This window comes from Entelurus aequoreus, linkage group LG13 (genome assembly GCF_033978785.1).
Source record: "Entelurus aequoreus isolate RoL-2023_Sb linkage group LG13, RoL_Eaeq_v1.1, whole genome shotgun sequence".
NCBI classification, from domain to species: Eukaryota; Metazoa; Chordata; class Actinopteri; order Syngnathiformes; family Syngnathidae; genus Entelurus; species Entelurus aequoreus.
The window spans coordinates 69,098,666-69,116,592 of record NC_084743.1 but is presented as its reverse complement, the minus strand read 5'-3'; the positions used below and the strand labels follow the sequence as shown (position 1 = coordinate 69,116,592).

The 17,927-nt window shown below is 38.2% G+C and overlaps 1 protein-coding gene across 12 annotated transcripts in view; it reads left to right on the top strand.

Annotated features, from left to right (window-relative positions):
• Positions 1-17,927, top strand: part of daw1 (dynein assembly factor with WDR repeat domains 1) — a 55,966-nt gene that overhangs the window by 22,507 nt on the left and 15,532 nt on the right. For all 12 annotated transcript variants that reach the window (XR_009828391.1, XM_062068315.1, XM_062068317.1 and 9 more), the window contains 7 exons: positions 4,611-4,669; positions 4,743-4,865; positions 4,953-5,052; positions 7,500-7,607; positions 7,805-7,911; positions 7,993-8,095; positions 12,308-12,422. Coding sequence is in view for 11 of the 12 variants with exons in the window: in XM_062068315.1 (XP_061924299.1) it covers positions 4,611-4,669; positions 4,743-4,865; positions 4,953-5,052; positions 7,500-7,607; positions 7,805-7,911; positions 7,993-8,095; positions 12,308-12,422 (715 nt within the window). In the remaining variant the exon portion in view is untranslated. The remainder of the gene's footprint in view (positions 1-4,610; positions 4,670-4,742; positions 4,866-4,952; positions 5,053-7,499; positions 7,608-7,804; positions 7,912-7,992; positions 8,096-12,307; positions 12,423-17,927) is intronic.

Below are 17,927 nucleotides of genomic sequence, written 5' to 3'. Positions count from 1 at the left end.
CCAAAATGGAATAGTTTTATTTTGTCCTCAAAATTCTACAGAAAAACACCCCCTAATGTCAATTTGTTTAAATTCAGCAAATCCCTGACTAGATCAAGAAGAATGCAGCAATGTGCAGAGACATCCAGGATGAACATTTTTAATCCAACCTGATGGAGTTTGAGAGGTGCCGCAAAGATTGGTGTGCCAAGCTTGTGGCATCGTATTCAAAAAGACTCAAGGTTGTAATTGCTGCCAGAGGTACATCAAAGTATTGACCATGTTGGTTGTGATTTTTTTAAAAGTTATTTTTAAAGACATTTTCAATTAAAAAAAACAAAACTACTTTTTCACATTGTCATTATCGGGTATTGTGTGTAGAATTTTGAGGACAAAAATGAACATATTCCATTTTAGAATACAGCTGTAACATAATAAAATGTGGAAAAAGTGAAGCGCTGCGAATACTTTTGTATTTTGTAAGTTGTCAGTCTAATCACTGAAAATGCAACTGGATGTTATCTACATAATGTACCTGTAGTTGTAATTTTTAAATTACATACAGTATGTTTGTCAAACATCTTTATTTAAGTTGAAACTCAACACTTCAATCAAATGCTGATTTCTTTATTGATTATTTATTTCAAATCCATTGCGGTTGTGTAACATTGTAAAGGCAACTGTCACTGTTATTATAGCAACAACATTAGCAGCAAAGGATGTAAAAGTAACGGTTACATTCATAGTACCACTAAAATGTTTGCACATACATACTGCTGTAATTAGGTGTTCTAAAACTTTTGACCGGTAGTGTGGAAATATTTCAAGTTACTAGTCTGATAGAGAAAACCATAAATTAGTGTCTTACAAAATTATACAAAAAACACAATATTTACCATAGGAAACAAATCAAATTATACCGTAAGACATTAAAAAATGTTAACCCAAAACTTTTCAGAGAGTATATTCATAGTTTTACAAGCAGAGGTTAATGCACAAAGGCTGTCTTTGACTAAAGCTTTTCATAATTGAATCTTATTTGTTCAATTTAAATCTATGGTGGTGTTTTTTTTAAAGCAGTTGTGATATGTATTACTGTACATTGGTCACTAGGTGTCAGTGATGTCACCTGGATGTCAGTGGTGTATAAAGAGAGTATGGCCGACTAAAAAACAGATGCCATGACTGCTACCAAGGACGTGTGCCCAGATGCATGTAATTGCTGTCATTTTGACGTTAGTTTTCTGAGGAAATAAACCAAGCATGATTTTATTTTGTGAAAATATAATTTTGCGGCCATATTTGATGCACTCTGCTGCTACATTCCTGCAGTGTTTCGTGATCAGCAGGCACTCTAACATGACTCAGTAAATGTAAAAAAAAAAATACACAGAACAACCAAAAAATAACTTATACCCTCATTTTGCCAAAATCTTCATTAGCTTTGGACCAACAATCAGAGAAAGGATGACTTGTGTGTGTGAAGTATGTCAACTGTGGTGGCTGCCTCCAATGTATTTGTAATCACTGTATCTAACACTCATTATGCATTATTCTAACTGATCTTTCTTTTTAGTTACATAGTAAGTGGATATGTGTACTTTTGTACTCCTTTCCCCATATTTCTGCACAATCACTCAATTAAGGTAACACTGCCGAGTAGTAGAGAATATGGAGGGATTTTTTTTTAAACCAGAACATCCATACATCCATTTTCTACAGCTTGTCCCTTTCGGGGTCCGGGGGGGGGCTTGAGCCTACGTATCTCAGCTGCATTCGGCCAGAAGGCGGGGTACACCCTGGACAAGTCGCCACCTCATCGCAGGGCCAACACAGATAGACAGACAACATTCACACACTAGGGCCAATTTAGTGTTGCCAATCAACCTATCCCCAGGTGCATGTCTTTGGAGGTGGGAGGAAGCCGGAGTACCTGGAAGGAACCCACACAGTCACGGGGAGAACATGCAAACTCCACACAGAAAGATCCCAAGCCCGGGATTGAACTCAAGACCTTCGTATTGTGAGGCACATGCACTAACCCCTGCGCCACCATCCAGAACATATTTTGCTTTATTTATTATTTATGTGTTTCTTGCCACTTTTTGTTGTGTATATTTTATGAGATTTCTAGTTAATTTCCCCATCTTTTATTACACCTAAAACTTGGTTTATTTTACTCTTTCAATGTCCGCCTATTTGTGTTTGACTTTCTCTTCTACGGTTACCAAATAGCATTATGTAAGTTTTACTGAGATTTGATGAGTTTGTTTATGTTAAACCATCTCTTTAATTTGTTGATTTTTCTGTTAGTTTGTATTATCTTCTGTGTTCTCTGATGAACAAAACGCCAACATTGTGTGGTGTTTACCTCGCACAAGACGCCGTAATCGGTGGCGTTCCAGTGTTGATGGCGAACTTTCATTTCCCATACTTGTCTTCTTTCCAGGTTGTGGGGAAAGCGATGTAGAAGATTTCCACACTTCTCGCGGGTGTAGCAGCACCATGCTGCACAACAGGGCATTTTTACACGTCTAAACTAATGAGGAAGCGCCACAAACACATAGGATCAGCTCAACGTTGGTAGTATCCCTGGCACCCTTGTTTGCTTCCGTGATGACCCCCTGGAAGTTTTGTGAGCAGGTTGAGTGTTATGTGCAACCGTGTGTTGACTTCCTTTGTTGGTTAGTTATTTTTCCCACAAGAGTGGGAAAAGTTGTTTGGATTAGGTCATATAAATTGATGCTCTCAGAGAACTTACAACCAAAACTCATGGTCATGGACCATAAATCCCAATTATGACCACTAGAGTGTGGCAATAATGCAGCGATTATATGCCTGGATGATTAGAATTAGGCCAAGACATTCCGCCATGGGACAATGTTCTTGTTAAATTTGTGACCTCTCGCGGGCCGTACTGAAGACGCTTTTGGGTTGCACTTGGCCCACGGGCCGTAGTTTAGACACCCCTGCTCTAGATGGAGCCCGCGTACCACTAGTGTTTGAGTTTGAGAATTTCTAATCTACAAGGTTTAGAAACTGTATGCTAAACAGATCCAGCATTAGTGAAACATTAAGCCGTTTAGATGAAGATCTAATCATAATCCTTACGCAGGTTTAAAAAAAAGAAAAAAAAAGGTGCTGCAAACAAGGGTATTTTTGTGTTTTTCTCGACATCTCCAGGTCTAAGTTGGATTTCTTCAACTTCTCGGTTTATGGCTAAAACCTTCTACTATCCAGGTGTGAGGCATGATTTATAATCTAGAATAACTTTCACCAGCTCAGAGACAATGCAGCAGCTCACCGGCTCAGTATGTCAATATAGCAGCACAAGGTAGTTAGTTCTCTGTGATCACGGCAACGCTAAAAATAGATTGTCCACGTTTGCGCTTATAATAACAATATTGCTAATACTTGGTTAATATTCAGGTCACGAGATGTAAATGGAATATTGTTGGCACTTTTTTGATGTTTGTTTAGACCGCTTTATGGGCGGAAAAGTGTGCTCCCATTAGCCACCTTGAACTTGCCGTATTTTACGAATTAGAATGTATAAAAAAAATTCCATGTGTTCTTGTCTGACGCAAGGATTATGAATGATAAGGAAAATTCCAAGAAAAAAAATCCCCCTTTGAGTTTTGGGGAACTTTACGAGGACTGGACTCAGACGAATCTTCGACATTGACAATAGCTACTTAACTTTCAACCTATTGTTAAAATTAGAGGTGTCCGATAATGGCTTTTTTACCGATATCCGATATTCCGATATTGTCCAACTCTTAATTACCGATACCGATATCAACCGATACCGATACATACAGTCGTTAAATTAACACATTATTATGCCTAATTTTGTTGTGATGCCCCGCTGGATGCATTAAACAATGTAACAAGGTTTTCCAAAATAAATCAACTCAAGTTATGGAAAAAAATGCCAACATGGCACTGCCATATTTATTATTGAAGTCACAAAGTGCATAATTTTTTTTAACATGCCTCAAAACAGCAGCTTGCGACATGCTCTCCCTGAGAGAGACTATGAGGAGGTTGAGGTGGGCGGGGTTAGGTGGGGCAGGGGTGTCCCGGAAGAGTTAGTGCTGCAAGGGATTCTGGGTATTTGTTCTGTTGTGTTTATGTTGTGTTACGGTGCGGATGTTCTCCCGAAATGTGTTTGTCATTCTTGTTTGGTGTGGGTTCACGGTGTGGCGCATATTTGTAACAGTGTTAAAGTTGTTTATACAGTCATCCTCAGTGTGACCTGTATGGCTGTTGACCAAGTATGCTTGCATTCACTTGTGTGTGCGAAAAGCCGTAGATATTATGTGACTGGGCGGGTACGCAAAGAAAGTGCCTTTAAGGTTTATTGGCGCTCTGTACCTCTCCCTATGTCTGTGTACACAGCCGTTTTAAAAAGTCATAAATTTTACTTTTTGAAACAGATACCGATAATTTCCGATATTATATTTTAAAGCATTTATCGGCCGATAATATCGGCAGTCCGATATTATCGGACATCACTAGTTAAAATACATTGCTGTTCATGTGTAAACGTCATACTTACATATATTATAATGTTAAATAACATGGAAGTTTTGTTTCTAATCTCCCTTTTCTGTTTTGTTTTTTTACAGGAACTTAAAGCACACATTTTGCCTCTGACTAACGTTGCGTTTGACAAATCCGGGTCAAGGTGAACTACTTCATTTTTCCCCTCCATCTAAAGCTCCTGTGTGTGTTTACGCATGTTGTTATTCTCTCTGCAGGTTCATAACTGGGAGCTATGACAGAACATGTCGAATATGGGACACGACCTCAGGCACGGAGCAGCACACGTTGGAGGGTCACAGAAATGTGGTTTATGCAATAGCATTCAACAACCCCTTTGGGTAATGAGCTTTTATAGCAAAGTGCTGCAGCATCCTAAACGATAGCTCTATAATCAGCTTTTCATATTTGATCTTCATGCGTTTTAGAGACAAGATTGCCACGGGCTCTTTCGATAAGACCTGTAAGCTGTGGTGTGCTGAGACGGGCAAATGTTTCCATACATTTCGAGGCCATACGGCAGAAATAGTACGTATTAAGTTGTTTTAAACACATGTTTATGGTATGAGATTCATATTCTCGCTCTCTCTCAACTGACCTCAACCTGGCCTGCTTTTAGTGAAGTCCAACCAAACAGATGTACATTTTTTAAATAGTCATCTTTTTAAAGATGACTACTGCACAGTGAATTTCAGAGCACATTATAGTATTTAGGAAGTGGGGAGAAACATTAAACTGGAAAGTTTAAAATGAAGTAATAGGACCTATACATTTTTAAAAGATTAAAAAAACAAGTCAGATATCGACTGTTAAAAATGTTATTGTCAGTTATGTCTTCTGAGCAACCAGGTGAGTATCACTGCTTTTTCACTGCTGAAAATTGTCCATGACACGTCTAAATGTCATTTTCAGACTTTAAGTGAGAAGAAAAACTTGTCAAGCAAAACCAAATATGTTTCTAAAAGACAAATGTACTTTCTTCTGTTGCTTCTTTTTTTCTTGGTTGGGTCGACCCACACTAGGACCAGCTGCTCATGTTAGTCTTCAAAAAGACTAGAAAAAGTCACTGGAGATGCATCGATCGAATTTTATAGGGGTGCACAAAAAAATCGATTTATATTCAAATCACGATTCTTATTCATCCTGATTCTAAATCAATTCATAATTCCTAATCTTATACCTTTTAAAAACATTTTTATATGAATTCATTTTTAAAAATACCCCTGCAAGCAGAAGGAGCTTTTCTAGCCTGTAACCTGTTTTGATAAAAGTTTCATTATAATTATTGTTAAACATACATGGCCAATAAATCTGATTCTGATTATACCAAATAATACATTGGGAGAATTGGTTTGAATCAAGAGTCGATTCTGAACTGAATCATCATCCCAGGAATAAGCATTGGACCGAATAGATAGGTACCCAAAGATTTACAACCCTAATTTTTTCACTTCTAATACTTAAATTTGGATATTGCCGATACCAATACTATGCCGATACCAGAACTATGCTTCTGGTAATATTATTATAATATCATTACCCCGCCAGGGGGTTATATATTCACGGGTGTTTGTCTGTTAGCAAAATATAGCTAAAATATTTTTTTATTTAAGTTTTAGGAAATGTTAGAAATGAGATAGTAACAACTGATAAGATTTTGGAGTGTCTAAATTAAGGATTTGCGTTAAAGGAGTTTTCTACCATTGGGAGATGAGTGCTTTTCTAGTTATTATTTTTAAATATCGCTGCCGTGATTAGTCGTCACAAAAAAAAAGTGACGGCATTTTCTAAGTCACTGCGTTAATTGTTGACATCCTATTTGTTTTTGCAGGACCCTAGCTGGTGCAGCCAACTAACATATGTTCATACACACTGCGGAGCTGCTCCTATAAATTAACCACCTATAAAGATTAAATTAGCTAATATGGTAAAATGTTTCCATACAGTGAGCATTTGATGAAAACATGGTTAGTTTAAGTGCTGCTCCTCAGTGCTTGCTTGCAAGCAAGCTGCAAACTGCGGAATGATTTTTCGGAATGGAGGGTCGCCTTATTACTCAGTGCATTGAGACACACCTTCTTCCTGAGTTAATCACTTATGGAATAATTTCTGTAAACGTTGGAGGAAATACATGTTGCATAGTATCGAAAATCTCTGCAGGTCGGATCAACCATTTGTGATTAGGGAATTACGTTGGTATCCGAACACAATACCAATACTGGATCTCATCGGCCCTATTTGTCGCCTCTCTTTTTTGAAAAAATAAATAAAAAAACAGCTTAGAGAAGTCTGAATACTGGCTAAATATAACAATACGTTTGCAACACTGATCCCTCCAGATACGTCTGCCTATTCTCTGTCAGATCAGGTGCATACAAGTCCTGTTAAAATAGCAGAGTTACTGTATTATGCAATTTACAAACAATATAATGTATTTATGAGCATGGGCAAACAGGTAGCACAAAATTTTGGTGGTCAAAATGTGTGGCATACGGCCACAATTTGATAAATATATGGAAGAAACTGCACATGTACAGTTCAGGGCAAAATATTATACTGGTGAGCTGGAAAGAATGGAAACAAGTATTGTGTTATTTTGTAATATTTGTTTGGCTAATTACAAAAAGCTAATTTCATACTGTTTTTTAATACAGGCATAATTAATTGAAGGTTTAGCTGATTAAAAATCTCTTTTTTATGCTTGAAGTTACCAGAATCCTTTTAGAATGGTGACAATTATTGTTTTCTCAAAATTGTCAGATATGAATGGGTTTCAAAATGTAGCAAATAATTGTAATTGTGAATATATGTTAGTATTATTATATCTAATACAACATCAAACTGTGTAGTATTGGCACTTTTTCTTGGCATTTCCATTCAGAATACCAAATACCTCCAATTTGGGCCACATTATGCATAATTATGTACTTGACTTTAAATCTCATGTTTGTGAATAAGAGTTGTGTTTGCTGTAGGTGTGTCTGGCCTTCAACCCTCAGAGTACACTGGTGGCCACGGGCAGCATGGATGCTACCGCCAAGCTGTGGGAAGTGGAGACAGGGCGGGAGGTGGCCACTCTAACTGTGAGTCATCTTTGCTTTGCACATCATATCACACATTGCACCTTGCTCTCCTTCATTTTCATGAACAAAAGGGCCTAAAGTGCCTTGCTACAGTAACCCTGTAAGTGTTATTATTGCTAAACAGAGCCATAAATTGTGTTTTTTATGCTAGGAAACGAGAGATGCACTTGTAATTCTCTGTGCTTGTTTGTATTCAGGGTCACACTGCAGAAGTCCTCTCCTTGTGCTTTAACTCAATCGGCAATCAGCTGGTGACAGGCTCCTTTGACCACACTGTTATTATTTGGGATGTTGCTTCAGGGAGGTCGGACATTCCCGTTTCTGCACTTGCATGCACCGTCATGTGCAAGAGCGTACCACTGACTGTTTGCTGTTGTACTCTCAGACCTGTCCACACATTGATTGGCCACCAGGCGGAGATCAGCAACGTTCAATTTAATTGGGATTGCTCACTCATAGTCACTGGTTCCATGGATAAGACGGGCAAGGTGAGAAATTTGTGATATCAAGAATTGCGGTTTACTGGTTAGCTTGTTGAGAGATTTTATTCATGTAAATTGGAGACTCTAAATTATTAATTAGTGTAAAGTGAGTGCAAAAGCTTGTTTGTCTATATGTGCCTAGTCCAGGGTATAACCCGCCTCTTAATCAGCTGGGATAGGCTCCATCTGACCTGTTACCCTCTTGTGGACAAGCGATGTAGAGAATGAATGAATTATTCCTGGTTATGCGTCTGCCCTGTTTGGGTATTCTGGTTACCTCCCACATTCCAAAGCATTAAGGTAGTTTAAATAGGAACTGCACTTTTTTTTGGAATTTTTTCTATCGTTCACAATCATGAAAGACAAGAACACGCATGTCCTTTTTTGGGGGGGTTAAAGATGATAAAAAATGCTTGGAAGATGCATTGAGGCATTCAAAGCCCTCTAAAACACTGCAAGTATATATATATTGTAGTAACAGACACGCTCATAACAATATGTAATACGTACAATATTTACCGTATTTTGGTCATTTTATTCATTGCCGCAACTAATTCTTCGGTGCATTTATTTCCGTTTCCATAGCAACGCACATCCGACTTCCAGATACAAAACGCTTGTGTGCTTTCTAATCATGGCAGAACGAAGACGACCTTATGTTTTTGAAACTAAATATACAGAGGATAAACTGCTGCTTATAGAAGCCAGCACGAAGAAGAAAGTGAAACGTTGGCGCAGACGGAAGCCGAGAGAGTGAGGTGAAAGTGAATCGAAGCTGCAAAATGTGGAACTTGAAGCCAAGCTATTTTGCCAAAAATGGATTGCCTACCCAAAATAAACAGGAAATGTCTCCATTTCTGAAGATGACATCACACCAAGAGGGGCGACATATTGAGTCTGGCAATGGAAAGGGGGTGTTCCAAATAAAATTAGTTATCTACCCGTTACTCATAAACTAATTGGTGTTATGAGAAATAACTGCCAGATTAATTTTTAGGAGCAAAAAATACATTAAGAAAACTTGTCAGTGACATTTCAGTCATCTGGTCGCTGTGGGTCCGTTTAAAGCAGCAGAAGTAATTCTTCAACCGTCATAAAATATTTTCATAACTTTTGGGATGATACATGGACTTACAACTAGTTGAATGACACTTCTGTCATAGCCTGAGGGGGTCTGTATCGCTTTTGCTGGGACTTAGCGATACTGAGGAGGGTGGCAGCAACAAAACTACAAATGTGCTGACTTGCTTTATACGGCATACGCCACTCCCTTTTTTTCCCCATTTGTTAATCGATGTGAACGCCTGCGTGCCACCAGAAAAGAAGAACATCTACATGCAATTACTGCTATCATGGCCGAAGTTTCAAAACAACCAAAAAAAGTAAAAGTTTTGCTTTAGGAGACAATACAAGAAAAAAGGAGTCTGCCCGGATAAAAGGACAGTCAGGATCAACATTGCCCCGGCTTTCACTCGCCGGCGTAGCTCAAGGACGAGGAATTTTAGAGTGATGCTGCCTTGGCTGTGTTCCTGCTGGTCTAGTAAGTGACTTTCAATGCTCAAATCAAAATGATAAGGCTAATGTTAGCTACCGGAAATTTGCGTAGTAGCAATAAATAGCCACCAGCATGCTAGTTTTACTACTATTCCCTTAAAAAAAAAAATCTCCCGCCGGTCTTTCTTAGATTTGGACCTGCATCCGCCCTGATACATTCTTGATAGTAGCCTCATGTTTGTAGCGCAATCCAAGATAATTTCTTGATAGATGTCTATTTAACATCAGCATAGCCATTACCATGAATTTATTAATGTGTACCCCGACTTAAACAAGTTGAAAAACTTATTGGGTGTTACCATTTAGTGGTCAATTGTAAGGAATATGTACTGTACTGTACAATCTACTAATAAAAGTTTCAATCAATCAATCAAAGAGACGTAATATTTGTGAGAATATTACAGCGGACGTCATGTCCGTATGACGCTATATGCACTAGTCCTCATGGGAAATGTGGTCTTCTTCTGGCAAAACACTATCGCTTTAGTCCACTGGCTCCGCTAAAATCCACCAAAACTGAAAGTTAAAGGCCTACTGAAATGAATTTTTTTTATTTAAACGGGGATAGCAGATCTATTCTATGTGTCATACTTGATCATTTCGCGATATTGCCATATTTTTGCTGAAAGGATTTAGTATAGAACAACGACGATAAAGATTGCAACTTTTGGTATCTGATAAAAAAAAGGCTTGCCCCTACCGGAAGTAGCGTGACGTAGTCAGTTGAACATATACGCAAAGTTCCCTATTGTTTACAATGATGGCCGCATGAAGTGAGAGAGATTTGGACCGAGAAAGCGACAATTTCCCCATTAATTTGAGCGAGGATGAAAGATTTGTGGATGAGTAAAGTGCAAGTGAAGGACTAGTGGGGAGTTGAAGCTATTCAGATAGGGAAGATGCTGTGAGAGCCGGGGGTGACCTGATATTCAGCTGGGAATGACTACAACAGTAAATAAACACAAGACATATATATACTCTATTAGCCACAACACAACCAGGCTTATATTTAATATGCCACAAATTAATCCTGCATAAAAACACCTGCGTGTTTGTTACGCTAGCTCCTAGCTCCTCTGCTAGCTCCTAGCTCCATAGAACACGCCAATACAATTCAAACACCTGATCAACACACACAATCACTCAGCCCAAAAGACCGTTCACCTAACCCAAGGTTCATAAAGCTTATATATTTTTAAAAAGTTACGTACGTGACGCGCACATACGGTCAAGCTATCAAATGTTTAGCAGCCAAGGCTGCATACTCACGGTACCTGATATTCAGCTAGGAATGACTACAACAGTAAATAAACACAAGACATATATATACTCTATTAGCCACAACACAACCAGGCTTATATTTAGTATGCCACAAATTAATCCTACATAAAAACACCTGCGTGTTTGTTATGCTAGCTCATAGCTCCTATGCTAGCTCCTAGCTCCATAGAACACGCCAATACAATTCAAACACCTGATCAACACACACAATCACTCAGCCCAAAAGACCGTTCACCTAACCCAAGGTTCATAAAGCTTATATATTTTAAAAAAGTTACGTACATACGCAAAAAAAAGTTGCGCACATACGGTCAAGCGATCAAATGTTTAGAAGCCAAAGCTGCATACTCACAGTAGCACGTCTGCGTCTTTGTCATCCAAATCAAAGTAATCCTGGTAAGAGTCTGTGTTGTCCCAGTTCTCTACAGGCGTCTGTGTATCGAAGTCAAAAGTCCTCCTGGTTAGAGTCTCTGTTATCCGAGTTCTTCCATCTTGACTGCATCTTTCGGGAATGTAAACAAAGAAGCGCCGGCTGTGTACTGTTGTTGCTGACTACGTTCGAAAAATACGTCCATTTCGCACCGACAACTTTCTTCTTTGCTTGCTTAGCTTCCTTCTCCATAATGCAATGAACATGATTGCAACAGATTCACGAACACAGATGTCCAGAATACTGTGGAATTATGAAATGAAAACAGAGCTTTTTCGTATTGGCTTCAATGTGGAAGGCATACCCGTGTTCGCCGGTCTACGTCACGCGCATACGTCATCCTCAGAGGCGTTTCGAACCGGAAGTTTAGCGGCAAATTTAAAATGTCACTTTATAAGTTAACCCGGCCGTATTGGCATGTGTTATAATGTTAAGATTTCATCATTGATATATAAACTATCAGACTGCGTGGTCGGTAGTAGTGGGTTTCAGTAGGCCTTTAAGTGGGGCTTTGAGTGAGTCCGGGGTGTATTCTAACTCTCGCTTGGATAGGCTCCAGCTCACGTGTCCCTAAAGAAGATAAGCAATGTAGAAAATGTATGAACTGAGTAATAATGTAAAGCAGTATGTCCCTTATTACCCTTTTTTAATCTCTGGGAATAGATTCTGATACTCATTCACTCAACTTGCAGCTTGGCTACCGCTGTGATGTATGATTCATTCATCATCTGGCTCACCATCACTCTCCTCATTTTTTGCCTTGATGAGCTCCACAACATGAAAGCTGGAAGTTAAATCCTAATTCTTTAATTATGTCAAGATGAGTCATGCTTACAACTACGATGTGAGCTCTTTCCTGTCTTCAGGGGATGGCTAACTAATTGAAGGCACTTAAGACAACCATTTTTTTAACTGTGTTTTGATTTTTAGTTTTTGTCCTGCACGTTTTTCAGGTGTGGGAGGCAGCCGGTGGCAGTTGTGTGGCTACGCTTGTTGGACACACAGAGGAGGTGCTGGATGTGTGTTTTGATTTACGAGGTCAACTTATTGCCACAGCTTCTTCTGATGGTAAGACAATAGTTTGTTTTGTTGTCGAGGAGTGGGGAGATGACATAATTGTTAAATTTGAAAAATTGGCCATGACACATTTGTTAAAAAAGAAAAAAAAAAGAAAAACAAATAGACTCTGTTGTTTTGCTTCTTGTCATTGTTTTAATGTCACAAAGACGGCACCACCTGTGAGTGATTTTTAGATGTGAAGGGGCGCACAGTGGCGCTCGTTGAGAAGAGCGAGATGTGCTTTCATGTAGGAGTCACCAAACATGTTAACCAGATTTGTCGCTGGTCGGTTGCAAAAAAAGGTATCTAGGAGTATCCGAATACTTGCTATAGCGAAAAACTTGCTAAGTTGGCAACACTGATCCATCCTGCTGCATCTTCTTATTCTCTGGCAGACCGGGAGTGTTGTATTGTATTTATGAGCAAGTTGTGCCAAGTTTATTTGTTGAGGGCCATTATGAATGAATGTATGGACATGAATGCTTATTAGTACAACTGCATAATTGTATCTATTTCCAGATAGCAGGCTCAGAGCTACAACTAAATTGCTCTGTGTTTCATCCACTTGAGCAAACAATGCCACACCTCCAGTAAAAGCTCCCCTCCCCCGCTTTAGGAAAACAAAACAGGTGATGTCCCCAGCCATACATTTTAGAATATCTGATACCATGTGCAACACATGTAGGGCATCTGTAAAGCTGAATCTTCCAATGGTGTTTAAAGGGGAACTCCCATTTTTGGGGGAATTTTGCCCATCGTTCACAATCATTATGAAAGACATGACCGATGTATTTTATTTTTAATGCCTTGCAACTAGTAAATAAACAAATAGAAGTCAACTTACAATATAGCCAATGGGCGGTCCTCCATTCCACCCATTAACCCAATAAAAAACATTCAAAAAGTGCCAACAATACTCCATTTACATTTTGTGACTTGAATATTAACCAAGTATTAGTAAAATTGTTATTATAAACGCTAACGCAGACAAACTATTTATAGCGGCGACATGATCACCAGCTTGTGTGCCAATGTTGACATGATCACCTGATCAGCTGCTTCCTCGTTTCCTTGCGTGTCAATCTTTATTCTATATCATAAATCATGCGTCTCACCTGGATAGTAGTAGGACAAGGATGTATTCTGACAAGTTGGTACACTTTGACAGCCAATTTAGACCCGGAAACGACACGAAAAGATGCTTGTTTCCACTCTTTTCTTCGCGAAGATTATGAGTCATTCTTCACCTAAATGGGAATATATGAACATCCGAGCAGTTGGCATCTGAATAACAGCAGACCTTGTACAGTAAGTCATGTCTCATTACGTGTGTTGGCTGCAGTAATCAATGATGTAGTTGAAAAAAAAGCAAACGTAATGGGTTTTTTAAATTAACACGCCGCATATGCATGATGATCAAAATGCGTCAATATTAAATGTTATTATAAATGTTCCTGTTACTACATTACATATATACTTACATCATGTTTCTAAAACCTTAATGGAGGTGTTTGGATGTTTTTAACGGCTTTATAGGCAGAATAGAGCGGCTCCTTTAGGCTCCATGTTAAGCAGAATTTTGATTGCATTTATTTACTATTTAGAGTGCATTAAAATAATACATCACACACACATACACATACTACACATACATTCACTGTATAAACACACACATACATATACTGTACATATACATTCACTGTACAAACACACATTTACACATACTGTACATATACATTCACTGTTCAAACACACATACTGTATACACATACTGTACATATACATTCGCTGTACACACATATACACATACTGTACATATACATTCACTGTACAAGCACACATACACATACTGTACATATACAAGTACATATGCACACATACACTCATGCACATAATCACGTTTCATCAAACATATATTAACGTTGTTGCCCTAGGATAAACTGGGTATAACACATGGCACACTGACAAAGCTTAACCTATTGTTACTATAACAATCTACAAGGTTAAGGTTGCTTCTCTTTCTTCCCCTCCATTTTTCTGCATTCTTTCGTATCTCAAGTTATCATTACATATATGTATTGTTGCATTTGAACAATTGTATTGTTGATAATAAAGGTAAAGTACTGGTATTGTTTATTATCAATAGCACTATTTCTATTGGTATTCATATTGCTCCATTTTTAGTGTAATAATGCTCATTGTCATTTCTGTATTTTTTTATTTTTTTTAAATTTTCGCTAACTGCTTATTTGCTATTACTTTTACCATCATATTTGTACATGTCGTATTTGCTGATGTTGCTCTGTTGTTGTTGTTGTTGTGTTTGCTGTTGTTGTTTTTGTCTCTCTGTCTAATCCCCCTCTTGTCCCCACAATTCCCCCCTCTGTCTTCCTTTTTCTCTCTTTCTATCCCCTCCTGCTCCGGCCCGGCTGCACCAAATGATAATATAAATACATTTAATAAAGTCAAAATACAAGTAAGGCAACAAGAGAAGTATCCTACACTTCTCTTTTGTAAAGTAAATCTGAACAGCCGATATGGGCATCTACATCTGCTATATGATTTGCCCGAGAAGCTGGGCAGGACATTAAAAAAAAAAAAAAAAAAAATAATAATAATAATAATACATCCATCGTCAGGTTTTTCATAATGATTGTGATCGATTGGCAAAATAAAATAAATAAAAAACTGCAATTCCCCTTTAAAAACAAATTACTTCAATTGTGAATACAACATAAGAGATTTTAAAACTGCAGTCTTCACAAGGATTAATATATAGTATCTATTGTGTGAATCTTTAGATAAGCAATATTGATACTTGTTCTTTGTCCATTATTCTACCATGTTAGTGTTGTGGTTAATAGAGCATGCATGTTCACATGCATGGCAGCCTTTGTGTTAGCATCCTCAAGTAGCACTGTACAGTATGTCTTCCATAAGGTCTAACAATTATTGTATGTTGGGGGAAATTCTTGTACATAAACGATTTAGACCATTTGATACAGTAAAACATTGCTAATATTCATGTATTGAAGGGCTCAAGCTATCCTACATTGTGGGATTTATAAATATGAATACTGTAATTATTATACGTCTGATAATTCTGCTTCTACTACCTACTACCAACTTGGGCTGCAACAAATAATTTAAGGCTGCAGCTAACGATTACTTTTCTATCGATTAATCTATAGATTATTTTTTTCGATTAATCGGTTAATCTATAGATTATTTTTTTCGATTAATCTATAGATTATTTTTCCTTTTACCGATTATTTTTTTATTCAAAATGAAGATGAAAAAATAAATGTAGGCCCGTTTTTTCAAAAGGCATGGCTTTTATTTACAAAAAAAAAGAAGTATGGCCACTCAGTCAACATTGACAACAACATGACTAAATATTCTGTAACAATGTAAACATTTAAAACTTTTAACATTAAACAAAATTAAAAGTAGCTTATTTGCTTTTTAATGTGCAAATATAAAAGTCAACATCCAGTGCAAATCTTAATATTCTGCAATAGTATAAGCATTTCAAAAGTAAAAGTATTGCTTATTTTGCTTTAAAATGTGCAAAAATAAAGATAAACATCCAATACAAAAAAGTGCAAAACGAAATATTCTGTAACAACAGTGTAAACATTTCAACAAAAGTGAAAGTATTGCTTATTTGCTAAAATGTGCAAAAATAAAGATAAACATCCAATACAAAAAAGTGCCAATCTAAATATTCTGGAGCACTGTAAACATTAAGTATTGCTTTTAAAATGTGCAAAATAAACATCCAGTCCAACACAGTACACAATAACCAATTCTACTCATTCCAGTGAGTGACTAACAGTTGTAATGAAGAAAGGTTAGCATGTGTACATGCTCTGGTTCTTTTCTTGTTTACAATATTCCCAGCAGCTGAAAATAGGCGCTCAGAAGGGGTCGATGTGGCTGGAACTGAGAGGTAATTAGCCTTCACCTCAAGCCAGGACTGCGAGTGAGCTGAGCTGCAGTTTAAGTTTTCTAGAAGGTCAACGGGCTTATAGTGATGTTACTAGTAGTTGACTGGGAGGTGTTTATTATCATTTGGGGAGAGTCCGCTGCCTGATGCTCACCTGCTAAACATCTATCTGCTCCACGCTGAAGCGGTGACTACATGCGCTCTGAATACACACTGCTGATTGGCTGATAATGCTTCGTGTGTACCAATCAGATGGTTGTGTGGGTGGGACAATGCTGCGTGTGTACCAATCAGATGGTTGTGTGGGTGGGACAATGCTGAGACAGAGGCAGAGGAGCGAAGCAGCTTGTTAAGACTTTAGCAGCTAAAGTTAGCTTTAGCTTAGAAACTCCTTCGGTACACCCCCGTACCGAACCGAAAGCCCCGTACCGAAACGGTTCAATACAAAACACGTACCGTTACACCCCTAGCAGATACAAATGACACATTCATGTTTTTTTGTAATGATGACAACGTATGCTCGCGCGGACGATTGACTAGTTGATGGTTTTCTTTTCAAATGTTCGTTCATAGCCGTTGTGCTGCTATGATAGGCCATTTCCGCTCAACACAGTGTGCATACAACAACATTATTAGGCCGTTTATTGAAATACTCCCACACTTTTGACCACTTTTGGCATGCTTTTCCCCCCTCGCTCGCATCGTCTGCTTTGATCGTCTGCTTTGCGCTTCGCCATGACGGTAATGTTACGTAAATATGCGACGCGTCGACGCACAACAACGGCGTCGACGTATTTACGTAACCGATGACGTCGACTACGTCGACGCGTCGTTTCAGCCTTAAAATAATTTATTGAAATTATTATGAAACAGCTTTGATTTATATTCTGTAGCTTTGACAAATCTAAAGAGTGTAATTAATAAAACATTCTAAAAATCGGGCCGCACGGCATGCCTGTAATGCGGAAATAGTTTCTACACAGCCACTGCAATAGAGCACACATGAGAGCGTTGGTGTGTGGGTGCAGAGATCTGTTTAGCGAACAGCAGAGTTTTCATTTTCTTTTAATTTCTTCTTTTATGAAACACATTATTAAGGAAAAAAGAGTGAAGGTTATGGCAAGCAGAAAAGTTAACTATTTTTCCTAAAATACCCATTAAAGGCCTACTGAAACCCACTACTACCGACCACGCAGTCTGATAGTTTATATATCAATGATGAAATCTTAACATTGCAACACATGCCAATACGGCCGGGTTAACTTATAAAGTGCAATTTTAAATTTCCCGCTAAACTTCCGGTTGAAAAACTCCTTTGGATATGACGTATGCGCGTGACGTAGCCAGTAGAACAGAGGTAAGGCTCCCCCATTGAGGCCAATACAAAAAGCTCTGTTTTCATTTCATAATTCCACAGTATTCTGGACATCTGTGTTGGTGAATCTTTTGCAATGTGTTTAAAGAACAATGGTGATTGCAAAGAAGAAAGTTGTAGGTGGGATCGGTGTATTAGCGGCTGGCTGTAGCAACACAAGGAGGACTTACTTAGATAGCAGACGCGCTAG